Source organism: Ruditapes philippinarum, unplaced genomic scaffold, assembly GCF_026571515.1.
Source record: "Ruditapes philippinarum isolate M1 unplaced genomic scaffold, ASM2657151v2 ctg1944_1_1_1_1, whole genome shotgun sequence".
Taxonomy (NCBI): Eukaryota; Metazoa; Mollusca; class Bivalvia; order Venerida; family Veneridae; genus Ruditapes; species Ruditapes philippinarum.
In genome coordinates this window covers 68,267-83,328 of record NW_026856005.1, presented here as the reverse complement: position 1 = coordinate 83,328, position 15,062 = coordinate 68,267, and the positions used below count along the sequence as shown (strand labels likewise).

The window sequence follows — 15,062 nt, the reverse complement described above, 5'->3', positions numbered from 1 at the left end:
ATGAGAAAATATATCGCAGGGCCAAGTGTAATGAAAGTACATGTACTTCATTTTCGTCCAATATCATCGTTCATTTTTCAGTACAATTGTGATTTGTAAAGAAGACTATGTCAATAAATGTGTTTAAATGATTAAGAAGTTGCAAAATCACACATTATACATTCCCTAACAGTAGTTCTAATTTTAATTCATATCGTCGATTGTTAGACGAATTTAATGTAAGTAAATTAAATAAAGAGACAATTTTCTCCATCATTTAAACGTACTTTAAATTTTACAGTTTTTCCCCCTCAAAATTTGGTACACATACTTATATATTTTGGTTGGGTTTTAAGTGGCAACTGCACTGTAAAAGTCACATGACGACTTTCCAGATACATGTATACTGGTAAAGTAACACCACATGTGCCCCTCACAATGAAATATAAAACTTTTTGTTCGACTGCTGGGAGATTTCAGAATAGAGACACAATACAAAAAACGTTGATATTTCTCATATATCCGGGGCTTATGTTTCAAGTATTTTAAATTAAAGGGACTCCACTGAAGTCTTTTGACATGACAGGAATGGAAATATATTTTCGAGCTTAATGATCCATTTGATGTAGGCCTAAACCAAGAAGTCGAGTGCAAAATTTCAGATGCGTTTATTTTTCCTAAATAAGTATTCTAATTGTGAAAAATGACCCAAAATTTGCCCCGCTTTTCACTCAAGTTAGTTTAAGAATAGCACAAAAACAGTATATTTCTTAATCATCATTTGCATATCTTTCTGTTTTAAGTGTCCGAGCTGATCTATGCAAGAAATTAAAATTTATATTTTTAGATTTTTGGATCTCAGTGAAGTTCCTTTAAAGTATCATACCTATAGTACGGTATCTTGTGATAGGATATTTTGTCTTTCTTATTTTTTGCTACTTGCTAGCCGTAGTAACCGAATAGTATAATGATGTTATATATACCCAAACAAAAAAAGCATTAACATTCCTAATAAAATTAAAGCTGATAAAAACAGATACTACACTTTGATCTTAACCAAAAGGCCAAGAAGCGATTAAATTTTAAAATAAAAAAAGGAACAACAAAACATCAGACAACTCTTTTTTATGTTCATGTAATTTTAAAATACTTCTTTGATCAACAACATGTCAATAAAACATACAAATCTATAACATAATTATACATGTTTTGACTTTACAAACATACTTAATGCAAGTTGCAAATAAAATACTCTTATGACTTAACTTGAACACACTCACAAAATGTCTATAAAAATAACATTTTCTTCATCAAAATTACATGATTTTAGAACACATTTTATGTTAAACACATCCAGGTATGTTGACAATTTTTAGAAAACCATTTTACAAATGAAAAGTAGTAGATTAACTTCTGATTTTCCTAAGATTCAGTATTCTAATAAAATGATATGAAAATGATTTATTTCGCTCTCATTTGCATATTAAAAACAATAGGTCATGTGAGTCTAACTAAGAAGGTTCATTTTTTTTTAAATTACTGTATAATTTCAGGTACATATTGTAAAAAATCTCTAGATTGTCGCACATATTTAACCGTTATAAAATTCGAAGATATTATTATAAAAAAACTAACAAACAGACATTACAAAAAGGTATAACATTACTAAACGAATCTATTATTTAATAGTTTTATTTCATTCCGCTCAAAAGGGTTCCAGACATATTCTGTAAATTTAATGTAATTATTAAATTTACTAAATGCACATATTCTTCAATAATTTTTACTGCATTCCACTAAAATGGTGTCCAAAAATATTTTAATATTAACATGATTTTTAAATTACTTAATGCAGGAATTCTTCAATATTTTCTATTTCATTCCACTTACATGGTTTTCAAAGAATATTCTGAAAAATAACGTAATTATTAAACTACTAAATGGTAATTTGTATATGGACCTATTCTTTAATAATTTTATTTCATTCGCATAAAAGGTTTTTAAAAGTATTCTGAAATTGAACATAATTTTTAAATTATAACCTGCACCTATTCTTCAATAATTTTATTTTCATTCGCCAAAAAGGTTTCCAAACATATTCTGAAATTTGATATAATTTCTAAATTACTACATGAAACTATTCTTTAATAATTTTTATTTCATAATAATTATTACATTAAGGCCAAAGTCATGAGGAGATCGCGCACTGTCTATAACATAACTGCATTAGGGTAACAAACCCTTAAACTGAATATTTCCATCAGGGTTATATCTATCTAAACATTCATGTCGACCAGGAGTACTACAAGGTGAAAAACTAAATGCCTTATAGGTTAATCTAGGATCCGCCTCGTTACCATCAGTAAATCTCCAATGTTCCGCATGTTGAAACAGTTCTAGTCCGTATCTATTTCTCAAAATAAATCCAGGGTTCCTAGGCACATTTAACCATTCACCATCAAAAAAGACCTTCGTTGGCTTGAAACCCATTTTAGAGTATATTTCAGTGTCAAGAGTAGGGTGTCCAGATATGTCGCCGCCGGCCCTTTTGTATCCAACACCTACGTAATTAATTTCACCTAGTTTAAGAACCTTAGTGCAACAAGGCGTCACAAAATCTCCATAAGACATACCATTGTTTTTAAACTTGTCTGCAAGTTTCTTACATAATGAACAATTATTTGTTATAAATCTAAGGTCATAGTCAATATCCCAAGGAATTGTCTTCTCCATTTTTACAGCACCTAATGTCGTTCCTTCCTGAAGCTCGCAAATCATACCTACTTCCGCGCATGATCTCATTACAACTTTAACTGCTTCTGTTGTGTCTAAATACTTGCAAAGTGACATAGCTTTGGATGGGGAAGATGAGCTTTCTTTTTTGCCACACTTTTTACTAATTGTTATTCCACCAGGTATTCGTATTTGAAATAAGTTCCAAATATCAAAAAATGAATTCCAGCTTACACTTGACACAGGACGGGGATTTGTGTCAAACATAGAATCAGGACAAACTATTCCCTCCTCACCTTTTTGATAAACTCTTAAGAACCAATCCTCGTACAAGCCTCTGTCTTCATTTAAATCTTGAAATGAATTTCTTTTAATGTATTTAGTAGATGTCAAAAATGGGCCTTTTGAATAGTCACAATACATACATCCCTGAAAGGACTCGTCATACCCCTCTTTATATTTTAATGTAAAGTTTCTATAAACGCTTTGGTAACAACCTTTCCTCCAATGACCATTTCTATATCGGAATGATGCCCCAACATATGCAACATCTAAGCTTTCTTTAACCGATATTAATCTCTCTAATCTGGAGTCATTTGTCATAAACTCGACATTTCTTGCAATGAGCAGATATGGTGTATTTACTGATGATATAATCTTGTTTAATCCAATACCTTCAGACTCACCTTCATATGATATCACTTTCAACTTTGGAAACAATTGCTTGATTTGATTTGATAATACGGTTGAACTCACGGCAATCATTACATTAACATTTTCAAAAGTTTTAGAGACAGACGAAATAAATGTTTTAGCTTCTTCAAAGTTTTCACTAAGTTTTCTATTATCACTTCTGATACTCTTTATGATAGTTATTAGACTCGATAAAGGTTGCCCATAATTACAGTCTACTTTATCAAACCCAGTATGGTATAAAGGCCACCCAGCATGTCCATCTTTGAATTGTTCGGGGCAAACACTTGTTGGTGTTTTTAACGATCTTTGGTACACACTTTCTGGATTAATATCCATATGTGTCAGTAAAGCGTCCATTGTGTCAGACGCCTGCATTAGATAATCTAAAGTTTTTGATCCTCGTGCATGTTTTTTGGCACTACGAATGAGTTTAGCCAATGCTATTGTCTGTGTAGATATATAAGTTCCGGCCTGCGGTATTTTCTCTATTTCTACTATTGTGGGAAGGTGACTAGAAAGATGAGCAGTCTTATCTTCAGATTTTCCCTGCAAAGGAATCAAAAACATATAAGAGAAATGAGCCGCGTTACGACAAAACCAACATAGTGCGTTTGCGACCAGCATGGATCCTGACCAGCCTGCGCACCCGCGCAGTCATAACAAATACAGCATTTATATATACGCTTTTCTTTTTGATTGTTAACACCTCATATACGTAATAGCTAATATTAAATGAACAACATGAAGTATGAATATCACTTTTAAAAGACATAAATGGACACAATCTTGCAAAAAAAAGATCTTTAGTGATATTTTTTTCACAATTTTTGTGTGGCTGATAAACGCCGTGGCGAAAAAGGCGAAAATACGACATGGCGTGAATCAGCCACCGTAATTTCTATATCACAAACAATACGCTTTCAGAATAGATTTAAAAACATCGATATGAATATAATAAGAAACAATCGATCAGGGAGAAAATCGATGGGGTTGTGTTGTAGAATTTATCAACCAATGAATAAAATGCCATATAGCTTAATTAAATGGTTTCTATTTTCTGCCAAGAGTATGTTTATTATATGCCTAGAAAAATGAAGTACATAGTATATATATAATTGGGAAAAGGAAAGCTGGTGAAAATATAATTTAAAAAAAAAAACAACAACATTAATAAGAAATAAAATGTTCACAGATGAAGAATTCATACTCACCGACCAAAATGTTTTTATCAGAAGTAAACATATGCCTAGTATCAATACACCAATCAAAATTCTCTTCGGGCTCCATGGACATTTCAAATGATAACTTAGTCCTGAAACAGGTAAACACATATAATTATAAGTTAAATACAGAAAGAACAATATCACAAATTTATGATATAAGACTGTGTGAGTAGAGTATGATAATATGCATAAAGCATCGGATGAAAACGTTATGTGTGAGGTAAAATTAGTTTGTAGCTTTTATAATTTTATAAATTTAACATGAATTAAGGACACATTATCACAGGGGAGGGGGTGGGGGGAATGGGGGGCAATCCGTGCTTTTGTATAGATATACAAACGAGTAAGTTTTATGTGTGTCTTAGTGAAGGAAGAACCTTATTTCCATTCATTTTGGTACAAAATTATACGGCCTCGTGTGGGTTACTGCATTTAAGCTGCATTTGCAATTTTCACACAATTCAAACAATGTTCTTTGAAACCATAAAACGTAGGACAATGCACTTGGTATTGATATTTGAAGAAAGTAACCGTGTATATGAGAGGCCATGTCTAGTTTTGATATGGGAAACGTTTCACAACAAAATGTATTAAAAGAAGGAACTTAAGAGGTTCAGAAGTCGCCATTACTCGTTTGTATTACTATACAAAGTCACGTGACCCCCCCCCCCCTCCGTGATTATGAGGAATAATGGTCCTTCAAATACCAGACAAAGTCATCGTGAATTTATGGCTATTGAGATTTCTTGTTCATTAAAACCGAGGCTGCAGCATAAAATGCAATTGCGCTGTGATTGACAACCCTTAAGGATCTCGCTTTCAATAATAAATAAATACCTCTAGTAAAGTTTATTATAAGTTGAGCTATCAAGTGTTTTTTGTAAGCCTAATGAAATCTATTACGATAAAAGTTCTTTAAAACTCTTCATTTATTGTAATAATTCTTTAATAAACTGAATTTTTGTTTGCTATTACTGGTACTGATACTGCATTTCTGTCTCAGAAATTGAAATGGTACTGCGGTTATTTTGCAAGTACTGTACTGATATTGCATGACTTATGTAAAAGTTTGCTATTACTGGTACTGATACTGGTATGGTACTGGAACTGGTACTGGTACTGGTAAAGTGGTAATAATACATTACTGTGTCGGTATAACTGCAGTTATTTTGCAAGACCTGGTTCTGATACTGCATAAGTCATGTAAAATATTGTTATTACTTGTACTGGAAATGCATTCATGTACAGAGGCAGTATTTTGTGTCTTGCGTTTTTTGTTGTTGCTTTTTTTTTCAGGGAAAAAAACGCAAACATTTTTATAAAAGAGATAAAATGTCATTTCCATCATTATTATTTGTTTGTTTTTTTTAATGAAAAAGTAAAATTTTAAATTTGATATTGTGCTACATAAAAATGTAGCTTTAGAGATAACATAATTTACAATAATATTAAAATTGAATTAATTGTTTGTATCTGTTAAAGCATTTAGACAATAAAAGTATTTCATTCTTAGATCTCTGTATAACGGACATACAAGAAGAAAGTGATATTCAGATTCTAAAACTCCCATTGAACAGCATTTGCATAATCTATTTTCTCTCAGAGTACCATCATATCTCCCAGTTAAAGCATTTAGACAAATGTCTTTACACTTGTGCTGAAGGGAAGCATGATAGACCCCGGGGGGAATCTTTTATTGTAATGAAAGTGTGAAAGGTAACAAAAGGCTGTTTCCCATTAATGTTAAGTTTAATGAATGGTAATTGTGTAATTGTATTCATTAAATCACAGTTGACTAGATATTCAACAAAAGCAGTCTTACAATTGCATATAAAATAGCCATACCCCAGCAGGCACTCGACGTTGTTTCAACGTTGAAACAACGTTGAAAAATGGTCGTGACGTTGTTCAACCAATATTCAACTATGGACGACAAACCGGATATATAGCCAATGTATATACAACGTTGATTCAACGTTGTTTATGGTCGAAGTTTTACATTTAGTTTAATCATTATATAAACTTTTATACCATTAATTTTGTGTTATTATTCCTTTATTGAATTAGTATGTAAGTGATTTTGTCAGGAAAATTTGCGTTACAATCTTTTTCCGTATATTCAAAATTAGCGCTGAAACAAATAAAGTTGGAAATAATTTTTCACTTTCTATTTAAATATAAGTTAATATGTTTTGTTGTTTGTTGCTTTATTTTTAAGTTCTTTATGAATAATATTAATTAATAAATTGATATTAGTCAAAACCCTGTTTATAAAATAACGCTGGCCAGGGGAAGTAATTGTTGCGGTCTATGATTTTGTTTGTTTGTCTATTATTATCGTTCGAGCAAATGGTGGCGCTGTTTAGAAAATTTGAAAACAACACGATTGGCGAATTATTTTGATTTCGAAGGTATTACCGTAATGTTTTACTTTAGTTTACTGATTATTTTTAAAATATTATTATTTATTCTTAAAATTCTACTTTAATTTACTTAATGAAATAAATGAGAGATGAAAACACATGATTGAGTTGATTTGACACGTTTTCGCGACCTAATTGAAAGATTTGGGATCGGTAGGCCTTGTAATCATGAAGTTATTGATGTCCGTGGCAATTTTTGATTTTACAAATCTTGTCTTTCTTTAATTTATTTTTCATTATTATTAAACAATTGTCTGTACTATATCCTAATTAGAATTTAATCAATTATAAAATTGAAACCTATAAAGTAGTTCGGCCCACATAATTTACGTCCCAAGACGATTCGTCAGTATATATAACTATGTTTGTATTTTAGTGATAGTATAATACAGTGTTAATTAGTTTGAAAAAAATACATTATTTTTAAGTTAAATAACAAATTTGAGTGTAAAACGTTAAAGTTTAATAGTCGTAAATTTATGGGGAATAATAAATCTATTTCTATTTTATTATATATCATTTTATATTCAAGATCCTGGTCCTGGTTGAAATTTAGAGTATTGCAGCTGTAGCCTGTATACCATACATTCAACATGAAAAGGACTGTCGGGTTTGTTAAATTGAAATTTATTCTTATTAATTTATATATTTGAATTTCTTTACAATACAAAGTATAAATTTTTCAACTACTGGATATTTATCTTGTCTTAAAATATATTATTTTCGGAATATTCGTGTAACATTATTTATATAAAATTTACATGTTTGTTGATTTCAGGTTGCGGCATAAAATGGTCTTAGCTAGATCCTAGAATGTTAATTTCTTGGGAATATGCTGCAAGGAACTGACGGGGAGCAGTTTTTCTTACCAATCATAGGTGAGACTTTTAAATAGCTTATTTTTAAAAAGATTTTGTTGTCTTATATACAGTATTTGCTGTCAATATGAAACTTGGCTATGTTTCAATTTCTATGCTGTTTTATGGTGTAAATCTTAGAGAAAAGCATTTTAAGATAAAAACAAATCACTATGTTGAGTAATTATATGTATAATTTGAGATTGACCAAGTCATTTTAACTATAAACTTCTTATTTTTATTTGCAGAAGCAGTAAGAGACAGCCATAGAAGTACTCAAACACTTGACATACAGAAGAAAAGATTGGAACAGATTGTAGTTTAATTGTTAAACTATTAATGTGAATTTAAGCTGCACTTGAACTGTATTTTTAAAATAAAATATCTGAAGTATTTAATATTGTCTTGATATTTTGTTTAACTTGGATACTTTGCTCTATATCCAAAAATTAATGTATGGTGGGTTTTCAACGTTGAAATGACATTGAAACTTCAACGTTGTGCCAACGTTGAAGCTGCAACGTTGTATCAACGTTGAAATTTCAACGTTGTTTCAACTTTCAAATCCGAATATAAATCCAACCATATTTCAACGTTGAAATCTGACCATAATTCAACGTTGAAACAACGTTGATGTGCCTGCTGGGACAACTGTAAAAATACAATTTTACGGACGACTTGTTATTAATTTTTACTAAAATGAACGTAATCCAGTTAACATGGTAAATAACATTTTTGACTGATTATGAATTTAATTGCATTAAATTCTATCAGTTCAATATACAAACATTTTAAAGAATTACTTAATTATCATGTTGATAAAATATAGTATAAAACTGCAGTAAATTTAATATTTCTTGTATTTGCCGAAATGCAAAATATGGTATGTATACAAGAGTACTGGTACTGGAGTACTTAAACAAGTTAGTAACTATAGTACTTGTACTTTACTGTAGGTACTGGTACTTTAAGACAAATTGTGCACAGAAACAAATACAATTTGACTTCAATAGAAAGGGCAAACATGGATTAAATAACGTTTAAATAATGGATTTAGTTCATGTAAGATGCTTATTGCCTGAAGAAAGTAGCGCGAAATGTGAAATAATTTGTCATAAAAGTCGCAAAATGTAAACAAATTAGTATTTTGGCTTCCATCAAAAATACTAGATCACTATAACTATACTAATTGCAAAATAACAACAGAAGAAAAAAGATTGATCACGTAATTTGACAATAAGTAACTTTTAAGAAAACTAAAAAAGTACACACACATTTTGTGAGAAATAAAAATAAATACATTTCCTTGAGTATAATATGTGCCTTTAAGTACTATATCCACATTAATAATGCATGTATAACAACCACAAAAAGTTCTGATACTTATAACAGTTTTAACTCACACTTTTCCGTACATATCACATGTTTGTAACGCAATATTATTAAAGAGACTGTTTTACATAGAAGAAGAGAAGAAAAAGAAGAAGAAGAAAAAGAAGAAGGTTTATTTCCAACTTGTACAAATAGAGTACCTCGTTGTTTCAAGTACATATAAAATATTATGAAATTAACAATGTCACAATGATATGGAGCATATGTCAGCTAATTCAACATAGAAAAATAACAAAGTGTGCAAATGTATAGAATGCATTATGCATACGCTTGTACAAAAAATTTTAAAACCCAAAAAAATTTTAATGTATTTTTTAACAAATTTTTTGAATTTATCAAATTTCCTAAAAAAGATCCAAAAAAATTTATTTGATTTATTATTTAAAAATTAATTTAAAAATTAATAAATAGTTAATTAATTGAAATTTTCTTTATATCACTATTGATTAACCTGTATTATTTAAGACACATGCTTGGAGAATGGAAAAAAAAATATTTCTTATAGCAATGTATTTATAAGTTCGATATAAGTTCGACCAGCAAGGTAAATGTATTCTAGAAAGGTTTTTGTACATAGTGTTACTGTTTTACATAGAAAGTACAAACCCTGCATTATAAAAAGTCCCTATTTGAATAAATATAAAAGAAATGGCATTATATTCTTTAAAAACACGTGCCCTCCAGGCATTGTAACAAATTATCCGTAAACACAAACTGTACACAAACTTGGCTAGGCTTAAAATATATTTGTTTCTCCTCCCGGGACACATGACAATTTGGATTCATTTTGACAATTTACAATAAAAAATACAATTAATTACTTCAATAAAACAAACATGTGACTTTCATTGACATACTTTACTTCCATGTTTAGCTTTAAAAAAATCGTTTAACAATAAATTATTTTGGGTAGCAATGATTTCAGTGGGAAGGTAGCAGGAGGGGAAGCAAACAATATTTTAATGCAGGTCATGTGTCGAATGTATGTATCGGTCACAGTAATTGGACACAAAATATTTAAGGTTTTGTACTACATGTACATGAATTATAACCTTAACGCGTAACCTTGACTAAATGGTATTATACAAAAATAATTAGTGACTAACAACGCAAAATCAACATTTAAAACATATTACAATAGGCAATTTGACAATTAAGTCGCTTTGTTAGCACACAAAGTAAAACATCTCGCTGTCCGTCTTGTTATTTTTAGTACTTAATTGACAAATAATGTAAAAATGGTGTAAAATTTTAACAGGATTATATCCCTTGTTTAAACATCCGTTTGATTTCCCTTTTTAACTATGGTGTTCGTTTTGTGCCATTTATTTTGGGGTCCCTTTAAGGATTTTAGTTACATAAAATTTTTACCTTTTTTGCAAATTTTTTGGGAATTGGGCCATTCCCCCTTTTAAATTTCCAATTTTACTTTTTTCCTGACCCCCACACGTTTAATGATGGAGGAGGGGGGGAATCCCCAACGAGTATCCTTTTGGAAACTTTTTTTTGTGGATTCTTTTTGGGTTTTTCAATTTTAAATTTATTTTCATTTTTAAAGGAGATTTTTAAAAAAATTTGGACAAAATAATTTTACATTTAATTAAAAACTTTTTTTTTTTAATTTAAATTTTGTAATGGCACATTTAAAAATTTTACAGCATAAAAAATGCTTTTTAAAATCAACTTGATTTTAAGATAAATTACAAATAATTGTACAGGTCAATTTGTAGGGAAATGTAAATTGCAGTCAGCGACGTACACATTGTCCTTTGGAACAAATGCAAACCTTCGTCACCTAGATTAAATCTGTGTCCATAGACAACTTGAAAAATTACATTTTTGACACTTGAATTCACGTAGTTGTCTATATCAAAGGGCTCCTATATCAAATGGCTCATTAAATACGAGGATCATTTCTTTCAGGATTCTCTTCGAAATCTACTAAATTTTCGAGAAAACCTCTCTCACTATAATATATGTCATGTGAAGTCACGACCCCCTTCTTGGTCAAATCCTGGGATAGCCCTGATCATTTCATAATCAATGCACCATGTATTGCATCATAGTCATTTAAGAACACACAAAGTTTGCCGCCAGTATATATTTCATACCAACATACCGCTGCAGTAGTTCCTTTAATCTGCCAAAAGTATCTGCAGATGCTAAAGATGGAGATTGCCGATAACAGGGAAGAAAAACTGGATCAGGCGGAACCCATTTTGGCATCTAGTAGGAGAAATAAAACAATGAATACCAACTCCGTAGTAAGAGTTCTGTCATCTAATTCTGCAAATACCCTGAAATCATTTCTAGAGTTTTCATTAAAAACATCAAAAATAACCTGTCAGACTCAGACTTAAATCATGTCCTCATAAGATTCGAAACAGGATAAAATTTTCAGTCGCTGAAACAGTAAAAATCTACTAAAGACAACAAGGGAGAGAAAGCCTTTGTGGAATGAATGCAGCCAAAACATTTCCTGTTGCAACTGCACCTGTAAGAGATACACTTCCTGTTGACTGAGAGATCCCCATCACCTCCTGTTGACTGGTTGATCCCCCTCACGTCCTGTTGACTGGTTGACCCCCTTCACTTTATGTTGACTGGTTGATCCACCTCACCTTCTGTTGACTGGTTGACCCCCTCACTTTCTGTTGACTGGTTGATCCCCCCTCACTTTCTGTTGAACCTGGTTGACCCCCCTCACTTTCTGTTGACTGGTTGACCCCCCTCACTTTCTGTTAACTGGTTGACCCACCTCACTTTCTGTTGACTGGTTGATCCCCCTCACTTTCTGTTGACTGGGTTGATCCCCCTCACTTTCTGTTGACTGGTTGATCCCCTCACTTTCTGTTGACTGGATGATCCACCTCACTTTCTGTTGGCTGGTTGACCCCCCTCACTTCCTGTTGACTGGTTGATCAACCTCACTTCCTTTTGAGTGGTTGATTCTTCTCACTTACTGTTGACCGATTGATTCCCCTCACTACCTGTTGACTGGTTGACCCGCTCACTTACTGTTGACTGGTTGATCCCTCTCATTTCCTATTGACGGGTTGATCTCCCTCACTTCTTATTGTCTGGTTGACCCACTCACTTACTGTTGTCTGGTTGACCCGCCTCCGATCAGGAACAAACACAGCTGTGTAAAAGATGTTTCCTCACGTGACTTGATCCGAGTGTTTCAGGCAAGTAAGCATATTTAAACAAAACCAGACCTAATACAAGTGACAGACAATAACATCAACAGTAACAAAGAATTTCTCCTTTTTGCAAAGATTCATGAAAAATGAGGTTGTAATTAAAACAAACTTCCCCATAGAAGTATAAAGAATATTAACTCTTAACCAGCTGAAACCGGAATTAATCAACCTTTGCTACAAGTATATATATACAGGCCATATACTATTGGTAGATTAATTATCTTTTTTTTGTATTTTGGTAATTATTTCACAAATTCAGCATTCTTGGTTTATAAAAAATGTTAAAGCTTTGAAGGTAAACAACTTGACGATTTACCTGACATTATAAAAGTTCCATTAGCGAATGAATATATAAGAATATTAATAAAAAAAAAGGTCGCACTTAGAATGTTTCCTGCATGCGTTTTTAGCTACCATACAAACATACACATAAATTGTTAACTCTCAGGTTCTCTGCGAGATCCATAATAACTAGCCACAGGACAGTGGATTGTGTGATCTAAAAGATCAATAAAACTCGGCATTTCAAAATCCGCCCGTCATGAATATTTTATTTCAACAAAGTTACTTTTTCTTACAATCGAATTCTAACTTGACAAAAAAACAGTAACCAATTATACAAATAAAGATAATTTGTGTTATTTCTTTTGTTATAATATGCAAGAAAGGGTTAAATCAGGTAAGGGAAGTTATATTTGGCACTTATTTTGCCGCCATTTTATGCTTATGTCATGACCGCTGTTATACTCGTGTTACAAAGAATGTGGTATTGTCTATTCTGCGGGAATATAATGCCCGAGGTTTTTACAATAATTTAGTGTTTACTTTTAGTTGATGTAATGCGTAACATTTACCCAGTGTATACAGTCAGTGAACACGAAATGGCCGTTAAAAGAAGCACACCTCCAGATTCTGGAAAAAAATTGAAAATGTATGTAAATGTAAAATACTATATAGTGAACAAAGAAAGAAATTTAGGTATTGCAGGCGGCACTAACAATCCACGTTAAAATTTACCAAAAAGGGACGCTTAATTATTGCAAAAAACAAACCGCCCTTACAGCGTAGTTCCACGCCGGTGTGTAGAAATACATGTGGTATGGTTGGATTAATATTGAAAATCAAGCCATTATTGGCACGTAAAATGCAATTATTTCTTGAGTATATTTTTAAAATTTTTATAACATTTTTTTCCCAAATTTTTGATTTTTTTTAAACCCAATTGATTTTCCCCAAAGAAAAGCATGCAGCTTTAAGGGGGTTGTAAAAGGGGGCTTAACAGTGATTATACTACCCCTTAAATAAGGGGTTAGGGGTAGAGTTTTATTTAGTTTTTTTAAAACATTTTGGGAACCCCTTTATTTGTTGTAGGGTTACATTGTACCTTTACAACCTTTTTCCCCGGGGGTCCCAAGTTTATGACTGTCTATGATCATAGGGTTTATGCTGGGAAAATTTATTTCAAATTAAATTTTTAAACATATTCCGGGGGGAAAAGTTTTTGGGGTCTTTAATTTTTTGGGTCTAATAAAAAAGGGGCAGGGCGAATTGGGAAGAGAAGGGGTTTGGGACATTTTAACCCAAAAGGGGGGGCTTTAGCGGTGTAAATTCAACCCGTTATCCATTCCCCGCCCGGTCCAAAAGTTTCGGACAGTCTGGTTTACTCTGATTTCTCCATTGCATGCATAAGGGAGTATCATAACTATATAACATAAATACTTCAGAGTAATTGATTTCATGAAAATGAAATAGAAAAAAAGTAGAAAAAAAGGTAACGAACGATGAAGAAGACGAGGGGTATGAATTTCCTTTCACACAAAAATATCATATACTTTTCAAAAGCTTGTAAAATACGCCTATACCCACGCATAGTTTTTACATAATGATTTGAGGTTGTTTCAATATCTGGCTAGTGTTTGCTTTACAGCCGTGAAAATGTATTTGTGGGAAGAAGGGAGGTAAAATATTGGCAAGGTGGAGAGGGCAAAATCTGTATTTTAAAGTTAAATACTTGATTAAAATTAATTTTCATGATTAAATGGAGGTTTGGGAGAAAAAAAGTTGTTTATTTGTATATCTAAAACACATTGGGCACAATTAGGATGGCGTTCTTCACGGCGTCCAAAGGAAAATTTAGGAACCCGCCGAGGTGGAGCGCGAGTAGAGTTCTTTAAACAGGTCGGCACCGGAGGCATCAGCGAGGCATCGCATTAGAAGGGGCAACCGAGGGCGCGCATTTTGAACATGCTCGAGGAAAGACAAAAACCGCCGTCACTCGTAGTAAGGACGGCCATAGCAACTCAGTAGCTCTTCTACAACGCGCAAACAGGAGCGGCCGTGAAAGCGCAGAAGGGGCGGGGTTAGCCACTGCACTTGTACGGGATTGTGGTGTATGGCGTCTCTATCCACGCTTATACTGGTGTAATACGGCACTTTGTAACGAGCTGTCAAAGCGGACAAATGTGTCCTCAATGCGATTCTACTGCCTGTTAATCTGAAATTGCAGAATAGCATTTACAGTTGAAGTTCTTACTTAAGACCACCCCGGAATTAAGG

At 32.3% G+C, this 15,062-nt stretch overlaps 1 protein-coding gene, 1 long non-coding RNA gene and 1 pseudogene across 3 annotated transcripts in view; 1 reads left to right on the top strand and 2 right to left on the bottom strand.

The window, feature by feature from the left end:
- Nucleotides 1–947: 947 nt before the first annotated feature.
- LOC132745099 (U2 spliceosomal RNA) lies at nucleotides 948–1,055 on the bottom strand (annotated as a pseudogene).
- Nucleotides 1,056–2,149: 1,094 nt separating this feature from the next.
- LOC132745095 (uncharacterized) overlaps nucleotides 2,150–15,062 on the bottom strand; it is a 46,624-nt gene continuing 33,711 nt past the window's right edge. The window contains exons 1-3 of one of the 2 annotated variants that reach the window (XM_060733921.1): nucleotides 12,823–12,874; nucleotides 4,620–4,720; nucleotides 2,150–3,954 (exon numbers count right to left, since the gene is read on the bottom strand). In XM_060733921.1, the coding sequence (XP_060589904.1) occupies nucleotides 2,206–3,954; nucleotides 4,620–4,720; nucleotides 12,823–12,829 (1,857 nt within the window). In that variant the 5' untranslated portion in view covers nucleotides 12,830–12,874 and the 3' untranslated portion in view covers nucleotides 2,150–2,205. Of the gene's footprint in view, nucleotides 3,955–4,619; nucleotides 4,721–12,822; nucleotides 12,875–15,062 lie in introns of those variants that run through there. The other variant, XM_060733920.1, reaches the window with a different exon arrangement.
- On the top strand, nucleotides 6,985–8,293 carry LOC132745096 (uncharacterized). Its single transcript, XR_009627793.1, has 4 exons — nucleotides 6,985–7,042; nucleotides 7,587–7,664; nucleotides 7,833–7,932; nucleotides 8,160–8,293. It is a non-coding gene; the product is annotated as an uncharacterized LOC132745096 (long non-coding RNA).